This window comes from Kogia breviceps, chromosome 8, assembly GCF_026419965.1.
Source record: "Kogia breviceps isolate mKogBre1 chromosome 8, mKogBre1 haplotype 1, whole genome shotgun sequence".
In the NCBI taxonomy this organism is placed as follows: Eukaryota; Metazoa; Chordata; class Mammalia; order Artiodactyla; family Physeteridae; genus Kogia; species Kogia breviceps.
The window spans coordinates 103,565,975-103,589,338 of NC_081317.1; the positions used below are offsets into that span (position 1 = coordinate 103,565,975).

Sequence of the window (23,364 nt, forward strand, 5' to 3'; positions counted from 1 at the left end):
TGCAACACCTGTGTGAGCCCTGTAAGACCTCTTTCGGACTTCTGACCTCTTGAACTGTAAGACAATAAGTTTGTGTTTTTTCGAGCTATTGAATTTGCTGTAATTTGTTACAGCAGGAAGAGGAAATTGATACAAAGAGGATAAATCTTTTGTCATTTTGCTGCTAATGCTCATCTTTAATGTCAACTTGGAATGTCTGGAAGGTGTGATGGGAAGTAGGGCCCCTCTCGGGGGCGCCTTCCATTCGAGGTCACATCCTGAGGTCCATGGGTCTAGGGTCTGGCTGCACAGCAGAAGCACCTGTGGATCTTTGAAAGACCATGGATGCCCAGCTCTTCCCCATACCTACTGAATTGCATTTGCCAGCAATGGGGGTCTAGTCTTGAGTACTTTATTCTTAGGCTCCGGAGGTGACAGTGACACTAGGAAATAGGGTCTCCGGTAGTTAGTTGCAGCTGCTGCCCAAACTGTCTCAGCCCACAAGACAGACCTTCCCAAATGGACAGAAAATCCACTGTGCTTGCCCCATTGCCAGCTCAGAACAGCCCAGGCCAACCTGCCGAAGCACTTCCCACCTAAACTCCCTACAGCCCACGGGGAGGAAGTCATGGTGAGCGATGCTGGTCACTATTGCCTCAGGGAGATCCAAGGATGATGTTTTCTCCATCTTGGGTGCCTGGCTCTGCATTACATGGTTAGATTTTGGGTTTTTTTTTCTTATTTTCTCTTACCTTTTTTTTTTTCTTTTTCTTTTTTTTTTTTTTTTTGCGGTACGCGGGCTTCTCACTGTTGCGGCCTCTCCCGTTGCGGAGCACAGGCTCTGGACGCGCAGGCTCAGCGGCCATGGCTCACGGGCCCAGCCGCTCCGCGGCATGTGGGATCTTCCCGGACTGGGGCACGAACCCGAGTCCCCAGCATCGGCAGGCGGACTCTCAACCACTGCGCCACCAGGGAAGCCCTTCTCTTTCCTTTTTAAGGAAAGAAATTAGAAAGAACAGAAGAAAAGAGAGAGTGTAGGTACCTAAAAATGTTACTTTGTAGGAGAAATCTGATGGTACTCTTTAAAAAAAAATTTATTGAAATATAGTTGATTTACAATGTAGTGTTAGTTTCAGGTGTACAGCAAAGTGACTCAGTTATACATATATATCTATATAAATGTATATATTCAGTTTTTACATTCTCTTCCACTATAGGTTATTGCAAGATATTCAGTATAGTTCCCTGTGCTATACAGTAGCTCCTTGTTGGTTATCTGTTTTATATGTAGTAGTGCATATATGTTAATCCCAAACTCCTAATTTATCCCCCACTGCCCCGTTTGGTAACCATACATTTGTTTTCTATGTCAAAAAAAAAAAAAGACTGTTTATTCTTCTTCTGTTTATTTATTTATTCTTCTTCTGTTTATTCTTGCTTTGGAGCATACAGAAAATCGGATTATATAATTATATATATATATATTTAAATTTTTATTGGATCTGCTGCTAGATAGATTAGGAGCGAGGATAAATTTGCCCCTTTATATAGTGCTTTTCTCTAGGGAGGCTTCTCCTTGTTGCATATGTAATTTCCCTTTTCCCGTGTCAATCCTGAAGAGCAAGGATTTGTGTCAGTTTTACAGACAAGAAGCCACAATTTCAGAGAGGTCAAGTAACTTGCCTAAGATGTCTCAGCAGTGGGACCAATAATTCCAACACAAGAGTCCTGACACGTGCTAATCACCCAGCTGGAAAGCAAGGGGCTATGATCCCAGCTCTGTTTATTGGGTTACCCATTTATCTTATTCACCGAACATACTAAGAGGTCCTTTAAAAAAACACCTCTCATTATGGAAAAATCCAATGCTATAGAAAAGTAGACAGAATAATGAGCCCTTAAGGTCCTTTTAATTCAGCCCAGAATTGCTTGCACTTACAGCTGCCAAAGGTTGAGGGCACTGAATGAAAGGGAAACATGAACTTGCCATTTCCTTTTCTTTCTTAAAACAAAAAAGATATTCAGGACAAATTTTAGAATCATTGACGGTTTCTAGGAAGATTTTCTTTTTTGGAAGAAAAAAGGTACTCTTGTCTCCTTAATTGTTCTTGGTGTTCTTTGTCACCAGTCATGATAGTCTTTGTGGAAAGTATTAATATACCATCTTCCTGCGTTCAATATTCCCATTAGCAATGAAAAACGTAATGAAAATATCTGCATGAAAAGCCCTGAGCACTAATTTCAGAGACAAATAGAAGATGAGCCACCAATAAGCATTTCTTCTGAAATGAATGATGCAAATTAATTGATATCTTAATTAGGCTTTAGCACGAAGATTATTAATTAGATTGAATTAGAACTGAAAGCATCTTAAAGGAAAAGCTGGGGATGTGGCACTGGGGGGAAGGAAAGATGTTATGTGTCAATGTTCTGTTCGAAATCGTTTTCGCTCAATGAGAGATTTTCAAAGAGCGGACCCAGAAAGACAGCACGCTTTATTTATCAGTCCCTGCCTGCCTGGTCTGGCCAGGTTTGGGGACTAAAGTCTAGTCTTCTCCCTGAGTGAATGAGAACCCATAGGTATAGGGAGTTCCGGCCCCAGCCAGCTCCTGGTGCCCTCATAACCCTACCCGCATGCTGCAGCCTCCTTCTTCTTCCCTCCTAGAGTAGAAGCCCTCAGAGGGCAGGGAGTCCCCCTATTTTGTTTGTGTTTGTAACCCCAGTGCTAGTGCAGGGTCTGACTTTGAGCAATCATGATAACATCACAGAAAACAGTTACATAGAACTTCCTATGTGTTCTGGGTCCTGTTCTAAACACTTTACTTAAGAAAACTCGTTTAAGCATCAATAACAACAGCGTGAGGCAAGGACTATTGGGATCCCACTTTCCAAGCAAGCACATTGAGACACAGGTTGAGCAACTCCCCTCCGCCCACCCCCACCCACCCCAAATCACAAAGCTAATACTGGAGGATTCAGATTCGAACGACAAGTCTGGGTCCAGATTCCTCACCCTGAAACACTATGCCATAACAAATAATGGTCAATCCACACTTGTTGAATAACATGAACAAGGGTGCCATGTATGCCTGGTCCCTCCTGATGGACTTCTCTCTAGTTCCTAGTTTTTATGTAAGGACTAGAGCTTTACCCTACTCTGTCCTAGACCTCACCAGTCTCTCACTGGAGGCTGCAAATGTTTCACATATTCCTAAGGACTGGTTTATATTCTGTCTCAGCCTGGACAGGCAGTCCACAAATTGTCCCTACTGAGGGGCTCCCATGGCCATGGGGCAGCCCACCATCCAATTAGGCCTGAGTCCCTAATAACATGGCCAGCCTAGGTTCCACCAAGTTTGCCTCTGTGGCCATTGTGAATCACAGGGCCACTGTCATTCTATGTCTGCAGTGACTTCATGGCATGCCTTACTGCCGAGGCCGCTTGCTGCTGAGGGTTATGATAATATGTAGGGTTTGCTTTTATGGGGGCGGGGGTCCAAGATATTTATCAAGTGTATTTTATTTACCAAGACAGCATTACCTGGGGAGGTTCCCTGGAAGCATCAACCCGTAAAAGGTAATCAGGAACAGAGCCCTGGGAGGACGGGGGTTCTGTTTCTGATTATGCTTACCATTTGACAGAAAGGGCACCACGACATGCCCCTTGCCACAGTGGAGTTGATGAGAGAGATGTGGTGTGAAGCCCAACCACATGGGATGGTGGTTTGGAGTTCAGCCGCCTGGATTGAAGACCCACCTCTACAACCCCCTAGCTGAGAGACTGCATCATTCCATCTCACCAGGCTTGGTTTCCCCATCTGTAAAATGGGGATAATGCCTGGTTCACGAAGTGGTTGCAAGGATTAAAAGGAAATTGTGCAGATTGCTTCACAGATGGGTGATATTAACAACAACCCAGGCATTCTGAATCTGCCGTCTTCCTTCCAGCTGCTAAACCCCTCCTGGATGCCTGTTGAAGGCGGATGCCCTGTCCTCTCCGGACTGACCCAAGTGGTGCCTAGGAATCTGCATTTTAACAAGCGCGCCAGCAGATACGAACGTGCTCTGATGTTGGGGACTGACAGCTATCGCCAACACACAGGAAGTGCTTCTGGGTCTGGTCAGAGCCCTCTCTTCCTTTGGCCGCGGTCCACAGCCTGAGACCTACACTGGCCTGGTTTTTCTACTGGCTGTGCAGCTGGCAGAATGCGGAGGCCGGCGGGCAGGCCGAGTGGACATAGCTGGGGAGAGCTGCTGCTTCCTGCTGGACCCTTACATCAGGGCAAGGGGGTGAAAATGCGGTGGAAAGCCAAGCTTCCTCCGGCCTGAGCGGGAAAGCTGAGGGCCGCACCCGGGCAGGTGGCCCTGGTAAGCTCTGTGGCTTAGCGGTCTCGCCGGCCAGCTGCCACCTGCCACCTGCTCTGCTTCTAAGCTGGGCTGCTGGGGCTAAACCCATGCTGGCACCACGAGGTCTGTGCGAGAGAACAGTCCTGTTCTGTACTGGGGGAGGGGAGCGGGCGGGGGAGACTTCAGGCTCGGAAGAGAGGAAGCCTCATGGCTCCACGGCCCCTTCTACTCTGAAATGATTCCATCCACATTCCATTTCATTCCAGCTTCTGAAATAGGGACTCAGAATTGCGCAGTAGAACCTTCTTACAGGCAGCCCTGTGCATGGGGGCAGACTGTAAATAGGATGACCGGAGCAGTATTCTCTTCTTGAGAGTTTCACCCCCTTGTGGCCACCTTGCGCCTGTGCTCTAATTTGGGGCAGGATCCAGTGTCTTTCCCTTTTGTGCTCTCAGCTCCCCTCCCTCCACTAAGTCAGGTCTCTCCCCCAGCTCTCCCCTTTCGCATGTTTATGGTGTTTCCAAGGCTCTCCATGAGGCCGAGAGGGGCGCTTGGCCAGGGAAGGGTGATGGAGCTATGACCCTACTTTCCCTATACAGCCCGGCTCGGCCTCTGTCCCAGAAGCTGCTGCCGCAGGTCTCCCTGGAAGGAGCCCCTTCTTAGGCCGTAGCCAGGGCTGTCCCTGAAAAACGGGCTGTTCCCCTGAGCCTCCTGTGAAGGGCCTGTGGTCATTGGGAGGGGTTTGGTTGCCAGGGTAACCCCACACACACACCACCACGTCCCCACTCCAGTGGTTGTGAGAGCCCAGCCTTGCCAGGAGAGTCAATAGCTAGTTCAGACCGGTACCCCTTCTTCTGCCCCATAGCTCTAGAAGGAAAAGCACAAAGTCCTTATCGTTGTGGTATATGCTGTGTTTTACAGAGTGCTCTTCGGACACTCTAACCGGATGATCACAACAACCACAGAGCAGAGGTAACACGGTTCCCCCATTACAGATAAAGACAAAACGCCAAGAGGGACTCCATGACACGATGGAGATCACTGAGGTGGGAACCAGCCCAGCCTGGATCCAAACTTAGTCTTTCTAGGTCTGGGTTCCCACTGTCTTACAGGGTTGGTGCCTTTGCACATGTGATGGCAAAGGCCATCGGCAGGCTTTCTAGGCACAAGATGCGTGGATGCCTGATACTAGTGTGGATTTTCCCAGAGTGCACTGCTACATGCTTGTGAACAAAAGATTCAACAGTCAAGTGAGATTGGAAAATAAATGCATGTTATATAATGCATACTAGGATATTAAAAGCTCTAAAAGGCCCTTCGGTGAGGAATGGGATTAATACATTTTCACCCAGAGTCTCCAAAACTTGCCTGGCAATGGAGCCTTTTTGTTTTTTCACCTAATGCCCATTAACAAGCCACCAGATTTGCGTCCCTCAGACCTACTCTAGAAAGGCTGAGCCAGGCTCCTTCGTCATTATGGTTGATGACAAAAGGACAAAAATGATGGGAGGCCACTTGTTTCTGTACAAAGAAAAAGAGATCGCCATCCCTCCTCCATGCCCCTCGGCCCATCAGCAGGAGATGCTGCAAGAGTCCCCTGCCACCTGGACTACACAGAATCACCTGGTGCCCCCAAAGTCCAGGTCCCTGGCAGTGGTGTGCTGGAGCCAATTGTTACATTTTCAGAAAATTTGTGATTCAGTCATTAAATCGTTAACTTGAAACTGGCCACGGTGGGAGTCTTTCTTTACACTACAGAAATCAGCAAACACCACAAATGGGGGCTTTCTCCCCGCTTATCCTGAGATAAGGATATCCTGATCCTGTGTATCACTGATCCTGGGTCATTTTCTGAAATCATTAGAAAACATGGGCGAGGCTGTGACAGCTGGGTGCTGGGGGGCGACCTGACACGGAAGTCCTTGCTCATCAGAGTCCCCAGCCCTCCTGAATGAAAGCTGAGAATTGTGCAGAATGATAATCCTCCAGCCTCAATCTCCAGTGAATCAGAAAGTACCTTCTGTCCTGCTTACCTGGATATCTGTCACCAGCCAATGTCTCCAGAATCGAGCTATGGGAGAAGACCTGCTGGGGGCATCTGGATCCACCATCACCAGGATGTAGGTTGCACCCTGTAACACATTCAACAGAAAGAAGTGTAGCATCGTGGCTAGAATTTGGAAAGGAAATCTACAAGGTACAGACATTCCTTTTACCTCAATTCCAGCCGAGAGTGGCTGACCAACACCTAAAGCTTCCTACTCAGTTCATCTCTGTTATCATGACATTCCTCTTGTGTCACAGGCTTATTCTCAGAGAAATGAAGTCTATTAAGTAGGCAGCTTAATAGCTTGGTTTTCCCTTTATAAAGAAGAATAAATCAAACAAGCATATTAACTCGGCACCTAGAAGTCCTTAACATCTTGCCAGGAGATGTGGAGGAAACAAAGAAACCTAAAACAGGGCTTCTACTCTCAGGAAGCTCACAGTGTAGTTGGAGCGACTTGTCCATTAACCCAGCAAATACAGGAGAGCTTACTCTGTGTCAGGAACTGTACCGATTGCAAGGAATGCTCAGATTCATTCATCTCTTCAATAAGCATTTACTGAACACCTATTATGTGCCAGAAACTTTTCTAGGTGCTGGGAATCCAACAGAGAACAAGCAGGTGTGACCCATACTTTCAGGAAGATTTTACTCTAGGTAAGAGACCCAGATTAAAAAGAAAGGAAAAAAAAAAAGAGCAGAAGTAAGAAGAACAACAATCCTGCAGCCTGTGGAACACAAACCACATTCACAGAAAGATAGACAAGATGGAAAGGCAGAGAGCTATGTACCAGATGAAGGAACACAATAAAACACCAGAAAAACAACTAAATGAAGTGGAGATAGGCAACCTTCCAGTAAAAGAATTCAGAATAATGATAGTGAAGATGATCCAGGACCTTGGAAAAAGAATGGAGGCAAAGATCGAAAAGATGCAAGAAATGTTTAACAAAGACCTAGAAGAATTAAAGAACAAACAAACAGAGATGAACAATACAATAACTGAAATGAAAAATACACTAGAAGGAATCAATAGCAGAATAAGTGAGGCAGAAGAATGGATAAGTGACCTGGAAGACAGAATGGTGGAATTCACTGCTGTGGAACAGAATAAAGAAAAAACAATGAAAAGAAATGAAGACAACCTAAGAGACGTCTGGGACAACATTAAACGCAACAACATTCGCTTTATAGGCGTCCCAGAAGGAGAAGAGAGAGAGAAAGGACCTGAGAAAATATTTGAAGAGATTATAGTCGAAAACTTCCCTAACATGGGAAAGGAAATAGCCACCCAAGTCCAGGAAGTGCAGAGTCCCAGGCAGGATAAACCCAAGGAGAAACACACCGAGACACATAGTAATCAAATTGGCAAAAATTAAAGACAAAGAAAAATTGTTGAAAGCAGCAAGGGGAAAACGACAAATAACATACAAGGCAACTCCCATAAGGTTAACAGCTGATTTCTCAGCAGAAACTCTACAAGCCAGAAGGGAGTTGCATGATATACTTAAAGTGATGAAAGGGAAGAAACTACAACCAAGATCACTCTACCCAGCAAGGATTTCATTCACATTTGATGGAGAAATCAAAAGCTGTACAGACAAGAGAATTCAGCACCACAAAACCAGCTCTACAACAAATGCTAAAGGAAATTCTTTAAGTGGGAAACACAACAGAAGAAAAGGACCTACAAAAACAAACCCAAAAGAATTAAGAAAATGGTCATAGGAACATACATATAGATAATTACCTTAAATGTGAATGGATTCAATGCTCCAACCAAAAGACACAGGCTTGCTGAATGGATACAAAAACAAGACCCATCTATATGCTCTCTACAAGAGAACCACTTCAGACCTAGGGACACATACAGACTGAAAGTGAGGGGATGGAAAAAGATATTCCATGCAAATGGAAATCAAAAGAAAGCTGGAGTAGCAATACTCATATCAGATAAAATAGACTTTAAAATAAAGGATGTTTTAAGAGACAAGGAAGGACACTACATAATGATCAAGGGATCAATCCAAGAAGAGATATAACAATTATAAATATATATGCACCCAACATAGGAGCACCTCAATACATAAGGCAACTGCTAACAACTCTAAAAGAGGAAATTGACAGTAACACAGTAATGGTGGGGGACTGTAACACCCCACTTACACCAATGGACAGATCATCCAAAATGAAAATAAAAGGGAAACAGAAGCTTTAAATGACACAATAGACCAGATAGATTTCATTGTTATTTATAGGACATTCCATCCAAAAACAGCAGATTACACTTTCTTCTCAAGTGCGCATGGAACATTCTCCAGGATATATCACATCTTGGGTCACAAATCAAGCCTCAGTAAATTTAAGAAAATTGAAATCATATCAAGCATCTTTTCTGACCAGAACACTATGAGATTAGAAATCAGTTACAGGGAAAAAAACGTAAAAAACGCAAACACATGGAGGCTAAACACTACATTACTAAATAACCAAGAGATCACTGAAGAAATCAAAGAGAAAATAAAAAAATACCTAGATACAAATGACAATGAAAACACGACAATCAAAAACCTATGGGATGCAGCAAAAGCAATTCTAAGAGGGAAGTTTATAGCTATACAAGCCTTCCTCAAGAAACAAGAAAAATCTCAAATAACCAGTCCAAACTTACACCTAAAGGAACTAGAGAAAGAAGAACAAACAAAACCCAAAGTTAGCAGACAGAAAGAAATCATAAAGACCAGAGCAGAAATAAATGAAATAGAAACAAAGAAAACAATAGCAAAGATCCATAAAACTAAAAGCTGGTTCTCTGAGAAGATTAACAAAATTGACAAAGCATTAGCCAGACTCATCAAGAAAAAGAGGAAGAGGACTCAAATCAATAAAATTAGAAACGAAAAAGGAGAAGTTACAACAGACACCACAGAAATACAAAGCATCCTAAGAGACTACTACAAGCAACTCTATGCTAACAAAATGGACAACCTAGGGGCTTCCTTGGTGGCACAGTGGTTGAGAGTCCACCTGCCAATGCAGGGGACACGGGTTCATGCCCCGGTCCAGGAGGATCACAAATGCCACGGAGTGGCTAGACCCGTGAGCCATGACTGCTGAGTCTGCACATCCAGAGCCTGTGCTCCACAACAGGAGAGGCCACAGCAGTGAGAGGCCCACGTACTGCAAAAAATAAATAAATAAATAAATAAATAAATAAATAAATAAATAAATAAATGGACACCTGGAAGAAATGGACAAATTCTTAGAAAGGTATAACCTTCCAAGACTGAACCAGAAAGAAACAAAAAATAGGAACAGACCAATCACAAGTAATGAAATTAAAACTGTGATTAATACTCTTCCAACAAACAAAAGTCCAGGACCAGATGGCTTCACAGGTGAAATCTATTAAACATTTAAAGAAGAACTAACACCCATCCTTCTCAAACTCTTCCAAAAAACTGCAGATGAAGGAACACTCCCAAACTCATTCTATGAGACCACCATCACCCTGATACCAAAACCAGACAAAGATATTACAAAAAAAGAAAATTACAGACCAATATCACTGATGAATATAGATGCAAAAATCCTCAACAAAATACTAGCAAACAGAATCCGACAGCACATTAAAAGGATCATACACCATGATCAAGTGGGATTTATCCTAGGGATGCAAGGATTCTTCAATATACGCAAATCAGTCAATGTGATACACGATATTAACAAATTGAAGAATAAAAAGCATATGATCATTTCAATAGATGCAGAAAAAGCTTTTGACAAAATTCAACACCCATTTATGATAAAAACTCTCCAGAAAATGGGCACAGAGGGAACCTAACTCAACATAATAAAGTCCATATATGACAAACTCACAGCAAACATCATTCTCAATGGTGAAAAACTGAAAGCATTTCATCTAAGATCAGGAAAAAGGCAAGGATGTCCACTCTGACCACTATTATTCAACATAGTTTTGGAAGTCCTAGCCACAGCAATCAGAGAAGAAAAAGAAATAAAAGGAATACAAACTGGAAAAGAAGAAGTAAAACTGTCACTGTGTGCAGATGACATGATACTATACATAGAGAATCCTGAAGATGCCACCAGAAAACTACTAGAGCTAATCTATGAATGTGGTAAAGTTGCAGGATACAAAATTAATACACAGAAAGCTCTTGCATTACTATACACTAATGATGAAAAATCTGAAAGAGAAATTAAGGAAACACTCTCATTTACCACTGCAACAAAAAGAATAAAATACTTAGGAATAAACCTACCTAGGGAGACAAAAGACCTGTATGCAGAAAACTGTAAGACACTGATGAAAGAAATTAAAGATGATACACACAGATGGAGAGATATACCATGTTCTTGGATTGGGAGAATCAATATTGTGAAAATGACTATACTACCCAAAGCAATCTACAGATTCAATGCAATTCCTATCAAATTACCAATGGCATTTTTTACGGAACTAGAACAAAAAAATCTTAAAATGTGTATGGAGACACAAAAGACCCTGAATAGACAAAGCAGTCTTGAGGGAAAAAAACGGAGCTGGAGGAATCAGACTCCCTGACTTCAGACTATACTACAAAGCTACAGTAATCAAGACAATATGGTACTGGCACAAAAACAGAAACATAGATCAATGCAACAAGATAGAAAGCCCAGAGATAAACCTACACACCTATGGTCAAATAATCTATGACAAAGGAGGCAAGGATATACAGTGGAGAAAAGACAGTCTCTTCAATAAGTGGTGCTGGGAAAACTGGACAGCTACAAGTAAAAGAATAAAATTAGAACACTCCCTAACACTGTACACAAAAATAAACTCAAAATGGATTCGAGACCTAAATGTAAGACCAGACACTATAAAACACTTAGAGGAAAACATAGGAAGAACACTCTTTGACATAAATCACAGCAAGATCGTTTTTGATCCACCTCCTAGAGTAATGGAAATAAAAACAAAATAAACAAATGGGACCTAATGAAACTTCAAAGCTTTTGTACAGCATAGGAAACCATAAACAAGATGAAAAGACAACCTTCAGAATGGGAGAAAATATTTGCAAATGAATCAATGGACAAAGGATTAATCTCCAAAATATGTAAACAGCTCATGCAGCTCAATATTAAAAAAGCGAACAACCCAATCCAAAAATGGGCAGAAGACCTAAATACACATTTCTCCAAAGAAGACATGCAGATGGCAAAGAAGCACATGAAAATCTGCTCAACATCACTAATTTATTAGAGAAATGCAAATCAAAACTACAATGAGGTATCACCTCACAACAGTTAGAAAGCACATCATCAGCAAATCTACAAACAACAAATGCTGGAGAGGGTGTGGAGAAAAAGGAAGCCTCTTGCACTGTTGGTGGGAATGTAAATCGATACAGCCACTAAGGTGAACAGTATGGAGGTTCCTTAAAAAACTAAAAATAGAATTACCATATGACCCAGCAATCCCACTACTGGGCATATACCCAGAGAAAACCATAATTCAAAACGACACATGCACCCCAATGTTCATTGCAGCACTATTTAAAATAACCAGGTCATGGAAGCAACCTAAATGCCCACTGACAGCTGAATGGATAAAGTAGATGTGGTACATATATACAATGGAATATTACTCAGCCATAAAAAGGAATGAAATTGGGTCATTTGTTGAGACGTGGATGGATCTAGAGACTGTCATACAGAGTGAAGTAAGTCAGAAAGAGAAAAACAAATATTGTATATTAACGCATGTATGTGGGACCTAGAAAAAAGGTACAGATGAATCGGTTTGCAGGGCAGAAATTGAGACACAGATGTAGAGACCAAACGTATGGACACCACTGGGGGAGAGCCGCGGGGGGTTGGGGATGGTGGTGTGATGAATTGGGAGATTGGGATTGACATGTATACACTGATGTGTATAAAATTGATGACTAGTAAGAACCTGCTGTATAAAAAAATAAATAAAATAAAATTCAAGAAACCCCCAACAACAACAAAATCCAAGGAAGTGCCAACTTGGGATTAGTTCTATGGTTAAAATAAAATAGGATGGGGTTGGAGGAAGTAAGCGTCCCAAGAAGGGGAAACAACTGCTACAAAGGCCTCCAGGTGGGAACGAGTGAAGGTTTGAGGAGCAGAAAGAATGCCATGTGGCTAGAGGCAAGCAAGGGGAGGGGACAGGGCAGGGTTGGAGAGGTGGGCGGGGACCCGGCCACAGAAGGCTTTGCAGACCTGGGTGAGGAGGGGCTTTTATTCTAAGTGCAATGCAGAACTACTGGAGGGGTTTTTTTGTTTGTTTATTTGCTTTTGTTTTTAAGCCAGGAGAGTGATATGCTCTAATTTACATTGTTAAAAAGTTGTCATGGTGGCTGGGTGGAGAGTGAACAGTTGGCAGGAGGCCAGAGAGGAGGCTATTGCAGTGATAAAGGGCAGGATGATGGCATTTTGGACTAGAATGATAGCAATGGAGATAGAAGCCAGTAGATGGATCGGGGAAGTATTTTTAGAGAGCATCAGTGGGATTTGCTGATGAACTGGCCTGTAAGGCAGGGAGGAGGGGGTAGGGAAAGAGAAATCGAGGATGACTCTTGATGTTTTGGCTAGAACAACTGGGTGAATGGTGCCACTTAATGTCATGGAGAAGACTTGGAAAGGGGAATGTTTGAAGGGGGATCTTGAGAGTTCTATCTTGGGCATGTTACATTTGAAACACCTCTTAAAGACAAGTAAGTATCAGAGTCAAGAGTTTAGAGGAGAGATCAGGACTGGATATATAATATTTGGAGTCACTGACTCCCAAGGACCAAAGATGGCCCCTAAAGAATAATGAGATGATTCATGGTGAGATTAGACATGGGGAAGAAAAGAGGTCTCGTGAGTGAACTCTAGAGCATGCTAAGGAGGAGAGGAGGAGAGGAGAGGTGGATCTAGCAAAGGAGACTGTAGCCAGGGAGGCAGGGGAGCCACCTGAAGCATAGGTATCATGAAAGCCGAGACAGAAAGTGTGTCCAGGTGGAGGAAGTGGCCAGCTGTGTCGAATGCTGCTGAAAGGTAGAGCAAGATGAGGACACAGATGTGACAATGTGATCTGACAACTTGGAGATCCCTTGTTTTCTTGGCAAGACCAGTGTCAGTGGAGTAGTAAGGACTGATGTTTGATTGGAATAGGTGGCGAGGAGATGGGATGAGCGGAACTGAAAATAGTTATTAAAGATGATAAAAGCGGAATTATAGTGTGAAGGACAGCTGAGACACACAGTGGCTGTTACTAGATGGGAAGGAAGAGTCAAGAGATTTATTTCTTTTTAACTTTTTAAAGAGATGGATGGCAGACAAGAATGTCTGCAAGCCGATGGAAGTGATCCAGTATGGAGGGAGGTATTAGATGTCAGAGAGAAGAAAGCAGTTCGTTGTAAGAGCCAAGACTCTGGGAAGGTGGGAGGAGACAGGATACAGAGCAAAAGTGGAGGGCCTGGCCTTCGGCAGGGGCGGAGGATACTGGTTCAGATGTGAGGGTGCTGGGAGGTGTGGTGAGGAATGAGGGAATTGGATTCCGATTACTTCTATTTTCTCAATGAGTTTGAGGCAAGGTCATCAGGCGAAGAGGGATTATAGGAAGTTTGGGGACAGACAAGTTGTGGAATAGTCATTTGGGGAGGTGAGAAACGGAGTATACCAGAGGTACGTAGTAAGGTGACCGGGTAATATTACATTCCACAGTTATGCGCTTTTTGACGGTTCAAGAGCAGACGGGGAATAAGTCGTCGTTGGGTTTAGCTTGAATATGGACAGACTGGCGAGTATGATGGAAGAGAAGGGAGTGAGAGTGTAAGAAGTGAGTAGATAAATAAGGAGGGTCCTGGGATTCCTCTTGCTCTGGAGAGAGAGAGAGACATAGACGTAACTGGAATACAGTATGTGAAGGGCATGAGTAGAGGAGCCTTTATCAGGCAATAAGGGAGCACGGAGGAAGGAGCCTTAAATCTCTCCACCTCAGGAGTCCAGGAAGGCTTCACCGAGTTGTCTTCTGAGCTTGATCTTGAAGGATGTGCTGGTAAGGGGTCAGGAAAAGGACTCTCTTGGCAAAGGGAAGGGTCTGGGCAAAGGCATGAGGGGTTGGGGAAGGGCAAGAAACTTGGTGTGCTGGGACAGAGGGCGTCTATAAAGGAATGGTGGGTGACGGAGCTGAAAGGTTACTGGGACCAGATAATAGAAAACCTCACATGTCCTAAGTTGTTGAGAATTTGTTTTGCAACAGGACTCACTGAAATTGTTTGAACAGACAACTGACATGATAAAATGCGTGCTTTGGGAAGGCACATGGTGAGGATGAGTAAAAGACTAAAAGCAGAGTAAAAAGAAAAAAAGAAGAAAATTGGGATACTCTGAAGAGAGATCATGAGGGCTTGAAAATTCAAGTAGTAATAAAGATAGAGAGCTTTGTACCACAGAATCAACAGCATGAGGTGACTGGATAGGGCAGGTGAGAGAGGGAGAGGGCTCCAGGAGGACTATGAGATTCTATCTCAGGCAATTTGGTGGATGATGGTACCATGACTATTATGAGTAGAAAGTCTGGGAAACAGTGAGTTTGGTGTTGAAACATGTAGGCAGAAATGTACCCTAAATGGAGCTATGAAGCCTGGAGCTCTCTCAAGACTTGGCATGTGGGTAGCAGGCATGGGGATGGATAAGATTGTTGGGGAGAACTTATGGAGTGAGAACAGAACAGCTAGGGTGGAACTCAGGAACTAAGAGGGTTGGGGGAGAGGAGAGACTGAGGGGAAGAGAGTTAGGAGGAGAACAAGGGAGCAGAGTGTCACGGACACCCAAGACAAACAAGGGTTCAAGGAAGGAGTGGGGATGGGCTCAGTATAACAGAGCCATCAAGGAAGAGGACCCCCAAAGCCGTACTGGCTGTGACAATTGGGGGAGAACTGGCAACTTTCCAGAGATGAGTAGTTCAGAGGTAAAACTACTGTTTGCTGAATGTTAAAATCCAAAACCACATATTAAACGCTATAGGAAATTAACTTAGAGAATTTGAAGATAAAGCCCAAGGAAATCTCCAAGAACTCAGAAGAGAAGGATAAAGAGATGAAAATATTAGGGGGAGGACTTCCCTGGTTGTCCAGTGGTTAGGACTCCACGCTCCAAACGCAGGGGATCACGGGTTCAACCCCTGGTCGGGGAAGATCCCACATGCCACATGGCAAGGCCCCCCAAAATAAATAATTTTTTTAAAAAAGAAAATATTAGGGGGAAAGTAGGATCATATCCTAAGGAGCCCGTGTGTGTGTGTGTGCGTGTGCACGCGTGTGTGTGATCCCAGTAGACTCCCAGAGACGAAAACTGTCTGATACAACCAAGAATTGGTTTTAGCCAAAGCAGCAAAAAAATAAAAACAAAGTGTAAATACTGTAAAAGAAGAAAAAAACCCATCTATGCTCTTTCTGTTTTTTAATTAATTGTTTTCCAAATGACATGATTGCCTACATGAGAAACCAAAAGAATTAGCTGGAAACAACTAGACTAATATTCAATAAAGTGAGTTGTTATGAAATGCACACAAAATCAGTACTTTCCTACGGACAAATAGTAGTCAGAAAATATACTTTTAAAATCCCATTTACCATTGTAATAAAAATATAAAATATCTAGGAATAAACTTGATGAAAAATCCAGGACTTACACCAAGAAACCAAAGCATTACTGATGTACATAAAAAGAAAACTTGAAGAGATGGAGAAAGACATATTATGCTTTTACACATCAAAGCCATCATTTGCAAATATGTCAGTAATCCTTTAGTTAATTAGTTGATTTAACACAATACCAATCAAAATCCTTAATAGATATTTTGGGAACTTCATGGAAGTTCTCCAAGAGATATCCACACTCCCATGTTCAGTGCAGCATTATTCACAATAGCCAGGCTGTGGAAACAAACCTAAATGTCCATCAAGGTATGAAGGGATAAAGACCGTGTAGTTTATACACACAATGGAATATTATTCAGCCATGAAAAAGAGAGAAATCCTGTCGTTTGTAACAACATGAATGAACCATGAGGACATTATGCTAAGTGAAATAAGCCAATCACAGGAGGACAAATACAGTGTGACTCAATTTATACGAGACATCTAAAATAGTCAAACTCACAGAAGCAGAGAGCAGAATGGTGGTTCCCAGGGGCAGAGGGAAGGGGGAAATGGGGAGTTTCTGTTAAACAGGGAAAAAGCATGAATCACAAAAGATGAATAAGTCCTAATGATCTGTACAACCTTGCGCCTGTAGTTAATGATATTGTATCGTACACTTTAAAATCTGTTCAGAGGGTAGATCTCATGTTCCTACCTCAAAAAAGTAAAATTTTAAATTAAAAAGAAGAAAGTCATCCTGCTTGAAGAAAGCAGGATGGAATCAGCGCCCTCGTCAAGCATTCTGCAAATCCCAGACCTTAACAATATGCTCTGCTGGCGAGGCGGTGGGGAAGCTTCATACATTGTTGTGGGAATGCAAAAATGGGGCCGATTTATCCTTTGACTCAGCAATCCCACTTCTGTAATTTCTTCCCCTAAAGATACCTGCATATTTATGAAATGACTTGTGTATAAGGTATTCATTTCAGCCATGTTTATGATAGCAAAAGTTGGAAATAACTCAAGTGTCCATCAGTTGGGGATTGGTTAATAAACATTGATACATACTCACAATGGAATACTTTATAGTTGTGAAAAACAATGAAGATCTCTCAGATCTGATCTGAAAAGCTCTCCAAGGTAAATGAGTGAAAAATGCAAGGTGTAGAACAGTATATCTAGCACCTTACTTTTACATATGAAAGAAAAAATAAGCTGTCTTCACATTGGTTTGTATTTGCATAAACAAACTCTGGAGAGATACTTTAAAAAAAAAAAAGATGTGGGTGGTGGTGGTGCTATGGGTGGATGGGACAGAGGTGGGAGGGAAATCTCTCCTACGTGCCTGTTCTTTCATTTTGATTTTTGAGCCATGTGAATACATTACCTGCTAAAAATAAACTGAAATTATAAAATCAAGTGAAATGTGTAGTAATCACATAGTATTATCTTAGTTAGTCTCTAGTCTCTCTCTAGCTGGCTGAGAGGTAAAGAAGGATGGCTTTGCCCTTTTTGGTAGGGAGAGCTCGTGGAATCCTCATTGCATTTTGGGGGGTCAGTTAGGTGCAGGGCAAGCAGTGGACCAGGACCCTGGGCTCTGCAGCGCAGGGCATGAGCGAGGTACGGGAAGCCACGTCCACAGATCACAGTACCTTGACATGATGATGGCAACACAGAAGGAGAATTAGATCTGGGCTTGTCCATGTGAAGTTTTTTAAACAGCCATACTGAAGTATAATTTCCATACCACGAACTTCACCCCTTTAAAGCATACATTTCAACAATTTGTAGTAAATTAACAGAGTTGCGCAGCCATCACTATAATCTAAATTTAGAACATTTTCATCACCCCCAAAACAATCCTTGTGCCATCTGCAATCACTTCCTGTTCCCTCCCCCAGCTTTGGCCAACCATTAGTCTACTTCCGGTCTCTATAATCTCCTTTTCCCCTTACCTGAACATTTCACATAAGTGGAATCATAGAATATGAGGTCTTTTGTGTCTGGCTTCTTTCACTCAGCATAACGTTTCTGAGGTTCAACCATGTCGCATGCATCAGCACTTCATCCTTTTTAACTACCAAATAGTACGCCATTGAATGGATATTGGTATGGCTTTTGTTTATTCACTTGATGGATCTTTGGGTTGTCTCTACTTTTTGGCTACTATGAATCATGCTGATATGAACATTTGCTACAGGTCTTTGTGTGGATATTTGTTTTCAATTCTCTTGGGAAAATACCTAGAGTGGAATCATTAGGACATACGGTAAATTTATGTTTAATATTTTTAAAAACTGCCAAACTGTTTTCCAAAATGGTTGCACCGTTTTGCAATCCCACCAGCAGTATATGAAGGTCCCAATTTCTCCATCTCCTCACCAACACTTGTTATCATCTGTCTGTCTGGTTGTAGCCATTCTAGCAGGTGCAAAGCGTGAAATGTAAATTAAAAACTCATTAAGTTTTAAATTTACATTTCCCTAATGACTAGTGATGTTGGGCATCTTTTCATGTCTTTATTGACCATTTGCATAACTTCTCTGGTGAAATGTCTGTATAAATCTTTTGCCCCTTTAAAATTTATCTTTTTATTATTCTAGAAGGAATTTTAATCGTTGTATCCCAACTGAGAGTTAGGGAAAATGTGAGCAGTGGGGAGAGTGGAAAGGAAGGAGAGAAGGTGATCAGAGCTGGATTTGCTTCATCCTTGAACCTCTGGCTTCTGCCCTCATCCATCTTCTGTACATGGGGCTGTCTTCTTACTGTATCTCACCATGACACTGATTACTCCAGTAGGGAAATGTCAGCCTCAGGAACAGCCACCAACCCAGGTGAGCAGAGAGCACCACTGACGCTAACTCCCCCAGACCCTTGGTCCACTGATCCACTGGCCTTCTTCAGAGAAATCGTTGAGCCCCGATCTCCCTGCCTCCCATCCAGATCTTCTCAGTCAAAGACCACCCCCGCCCCCCGCCATCTCCTCCACCACACCATCATGCCAAAATACTCTTCTCTCTTTTCCTCTGAGCCAGTTCTCTATTCCTCCTCCACCTCCAAACCCTTCTACTCTGCCCTCTGGAAAAGCCACTAAATAACAAGCCACATCCCTTCCATCCCCTCTCTCTCCATAAATTGCTCTGTCTACTTCCTTGTCTTTGCCCGGCTCTCCCCCGAAGAGCCCCTTCCCCTTAGCTCCCACGAGTGCTGATGTGTGTTCTCTCATGGCCCTTAAACCCCAAGAGGTGTCCTAGCTCCCTGCTGCCACATCCTCTTTGTGGCTCAAGACATTCAACCATACACCCTCCTTCTGTCCTGGTTGCTGTCACCTATGATCTCATGATCACTCCTGCTCGTTCATCGAAGACACTGGCACCTGATCACAGTCAGCTCTTCTTCCCTAGGTCCTGCTGTCACCCTGGTGACTCCGGCAAACACGTGGATCATCCATCCAGCACCGTGGCCTCCCGTGTACCTGCACCTTTGCATCTCAGGCAAGCTTCTCTTTCTTTATCTCAACTATCGACTCCCACAGTCACACCTTGAAACTTGTCATCCCCCCCAAACTGCTTCACCTCCCCATGTCACTATTTCTGGCCACAACCTCCTTTCTGTTCAGCTTGCTTCTTCAACTCTGTCTACCTCAACTAATCTTTGACCACAAGAGGACCTGCAGACCATTGGTAAATGTCCCTTTTCCCAGCCCATCAGCTCTCTCCTGTCTTTGTTTGTGCCCCAAATCGTCAAAATGTAAACTCCCTTGTCCCTCTATCATGTAAACATATTTCCTTCAAAAGATCCCAAAGCTGAGTAAACCCAACTTCCCTCTACTTCTGTGTATGACGTGAGCAGGTGAGCCCACCAGGAGAAAGTCATATCCCAGGGAAGATTGGCTCCATACATCTTTGGCCGCCAGCTTCATTATGGGCCCTCAATACTGCTCTGCACTTCTGGCATCAACTGGATCTGCCACCCTTGGTAATGGCTTTCCAAGATTTCAAACCTTTTCCAGTATCCTTAAACCTCCAACCTCCCTCCACTCCCCCTAACCCTCTCTCTTGGCAGGTAAATTTTTCAGCGATAACTTCACAGAGGAAACTGAAGCCATCGTTTGACAAGTTCTTCAAGGTCTGCCTCAAAGCCTGCAAACCCTAACTGCATCCACACCTAACCTCTCCTTCTCCCCACTGTTTGTCTCGTCTCCTGTAACAACCTCCTAACGGGCTTCTTCGTATCTGTTTTTACTCCCTGATCAATTTTCCACCCTGATCCAGAACATTTTTTCAAAACACAAGTGAGATTGTGTTATCCTGCTGCTTAAAATCCTTCCCTGGCTTTCCATGGGTCCTTACTGTGTCTTACAAGGCCTTGAATAATCTGGCCCTTTCCCACCTCACCTTGTCATCTGGTATACATGGCCCTTGCCCTCTACTCCACTCTCAGGGCCTTTCTGTTTCTAAGGTTTGCCCTGCTCCCTCCTACCCCACGGCCCTTGCATATGTTTCCCCACTCCCTCCCAACCCCCTTGAATCTGGTGAACTCTTATTCATACTTCAGAACTCAGTTCAGGATGACTTCTCCAGAGGAGTGTTCCCTCACCCCTGTTCTAGGTTAAGTTCCTTTCTTAAACATGCTCACATTTCCTTCCCTCAGATATGCATCTCAGTTTAGAGTCAATTATACATGTGTTGGCATAAGTTTTGATTAACGTCTGTGTCCCCCACAAGACTAAGACCTCCTTGAAAGCAGGGATTGTGTCTGTTTTGGCTCACCACTACACGCCCATAGATTACAGTGTCTGGCACAGAGAACACACTCGATAAATATATATATATTTTTTGGTATGTGGGCCTCTCCCGTTGCAGAGCACAGGCTCCGGACGCGCAGGCTCAGTGGCCATGGCTCACGGGCCCAGCCGCTCCGCGGCATGTGGGATCTTCCCGGACTGGGACACGAACCCGTGTCCCCTGCATCGGCAGGCGGACTCTCAACCACTGCGCCACCAGGGAAGCCCCTCGATAAATATTTTTGAATGAGTAAATAAAACAATTATTGCAACTGGCCCAGGTGGTTCAATTGTTCACGTGTTCATTCATTCATTCATTCCACAAGCATTGACTGAGCCCTTATCATATATGCAAAGAATCCAAGCACCTTTGGGGCTCTAAGCAGGAGCACTGCTGGCGCTGCAGAAGCAAACCTGAGGAGGTGATTAACTCTGCCGTGGGTGACTGAATAAAGCCTCACAGAGGATGCTGCCTCTGATCTGGGCCCTGATGAATGGAAGTTTGCCCAGGAGGGAAGGCCATGCCAGGCAAAGGAAACAGCATGTACAAAGCCATGGAGACACAAAAGGGAGCAGCAAGTTGTTCTGTGTCTGTACCTCAGAGTTCCCAAGGCCAAGGGACAGAGAACCGGAGGGGCAGTGGAGGAGGCCGGCGAGGTTGACGGCAAAGATGGGCAATGTTGTATATGTCAAGGAGGTTCATGAATGGGGGTGTAAGGATGACATGGTTAGAGACGGGTTATATAGAGAGAATTCCTCCGGTGGTGGGGTGAGGGGTGCATCTGCGTGGGCCCAGTGATGTCCAGTGAGGGCTGTTAGGCTGATTCATGTGCGGGTTGGGTCGGCATGGCACAAGAGTGGTCATTCTCAGAGGGAGGCCAGCATGCCACACCCTCTGTAATGCAGAGATGCCTGGGCAGAGGGTCCTTCCTGACGTGCAGGGGTGCTCTGGGGTCTCCGAGGCCCCCTCCCTCCACCTTGCTCTTTGAGCAGTCTGTGTGTGCCTGCCTTTCCCAGAGAGGAGGAGTGAAAAGTATTCTTTGGACAGAATATGATGGGACTTCAGTAGACAGTTCTGAGTCTTAGAAGTGCTGAGAAGATGTGGTCTGTATTAATCACACCTTTTATTTTCTGATGCTTTGACATCTGGGGTCTTGCTGTCTCTGGAGAGGCTACCAGTTCCCAGAGATAGCAAACACGTACCTGAGAGATGCTCTTCAAGGGCAAACCTACCAATCCAGAGCCTACGCCATCTCCTTTATTGGGCTGAACCACTATCCTCCTGGCCTCCTCACCTAGGGGTCAGGTTCCAGACAACCAGGGCCAGCTCCTGTGTTCCAGAGACCACCAGAACTATTCAAACTAGCCAACCCCAAGCCTGTCTACCCTGCTCCTTCGCCAGTGTTTTACTTTTTCCCACAAAAATCACAATAAGGATTCTCGCCCATGCTTTCTCCTCACTCCTGCTGCCTTCTGACAGACCCTGGTGCTTCCCCGTGTGGCCCTGTGTAGTGTTCTGTGATTCCTCTCTTTAGGGATCTGTGAGTATAAACGTCTTCCTTCATGATCATCATTTCCATCTGCGTGTCTTATCACATCCAATTAAAACAAATCCCAGGTACGTTTTAGAACAGGGCCCTTCACTCCTTCTGACTCAGATATCCATCAAGACCATTTGAAGACTACAGGAACCCGGGGAGTATCTAGCATTGCATTTCTCTCATGTTGTGATATGATTATGCCTGTCGCTTGTTGCCTACAGAACTCACTTGTCCCAGAATGAAGGACTGGGCTGACCTGATATGGTTAAGTTTCACGGTCAAGTTGAGTGGAGAGCCATCCTCTCCAAAGCAGTAGTTCTCACCCCTGCCTGAATACTAGAATCACCAAGGGAGCTTTTCAAAGCTACCGAGGCTGGACCTTTGACCTAAGGGGTCTGGAGAGGGGCCCCGGCTTTAGTGTCGACATGGAAGTTTCCCAGGTGACACAAATGTAGAGTCAGGGGTGAGAACGACAATCCAAAAATCTGGTTCCCCCAAGTCCTCGACTGAATCTGCCACTGACTAAAACCCAGGTTTCTTTCCTCCTGTTTAATGTACTCTCAGGGAAGATCATGTGCCCTCTACATAAAGAGGACAAGCTTCCCCCGATCTTGGCTGGGGTCCCTTGTGCCTGGGACCCTGAAGATTAAGGGGCTTGAGCACTGAATCGAGAAACTGAAGTCACAAATACAAGTCACCATCCTCTCCCACTATTCATTATGAGGTTGGTTGGAATACAAATTTAGCCTATAGTGGGTTGGTTGTGTTTGAACCTCCCCCACAAAGTTCTGTAGGGGAAATCTAGTTAAGAGCCTTCTTCCTGGGGGAGGTTGAGTGTAACAGCTGTTCCTCACCAGGACTGATAGTCTCACCAGGATGCAGTCCGGGTGTTGCCCCTTGAGCCTAAAGCCTTTCATCCCTGAGGACTGACTCACATTTCAGGTTGGCATCCAGAAGAACAGCCTTTCTCTCCATAGCTGTTGACAAAGACAGTTC

The 23,364-nt window shown here is 44.1% G+C and overlaps 1 protein-coding gene across 1 annotated transcript in view; it reads right to left on the minus strand.

The window, feature by feature from the left end:
- Positions 1-23,364, minus strand: part of PEBP4 (phosphatidylethanolamine binding protein 4) — a 215,637-nt gene that overhangs the window by 94,643 nt on the left and 97,630 nt on the right. The window contains exon 5 of the mRNA XM_059070951.1: positions 6,360-6,458. Coding sequence (XP_058926934.1) covers positions 6,360-6,458 — 99 coding nt within the window. The remainder of the gene's footprint in view (positions 1-6,359; positions 6,459-23,364) is intronic.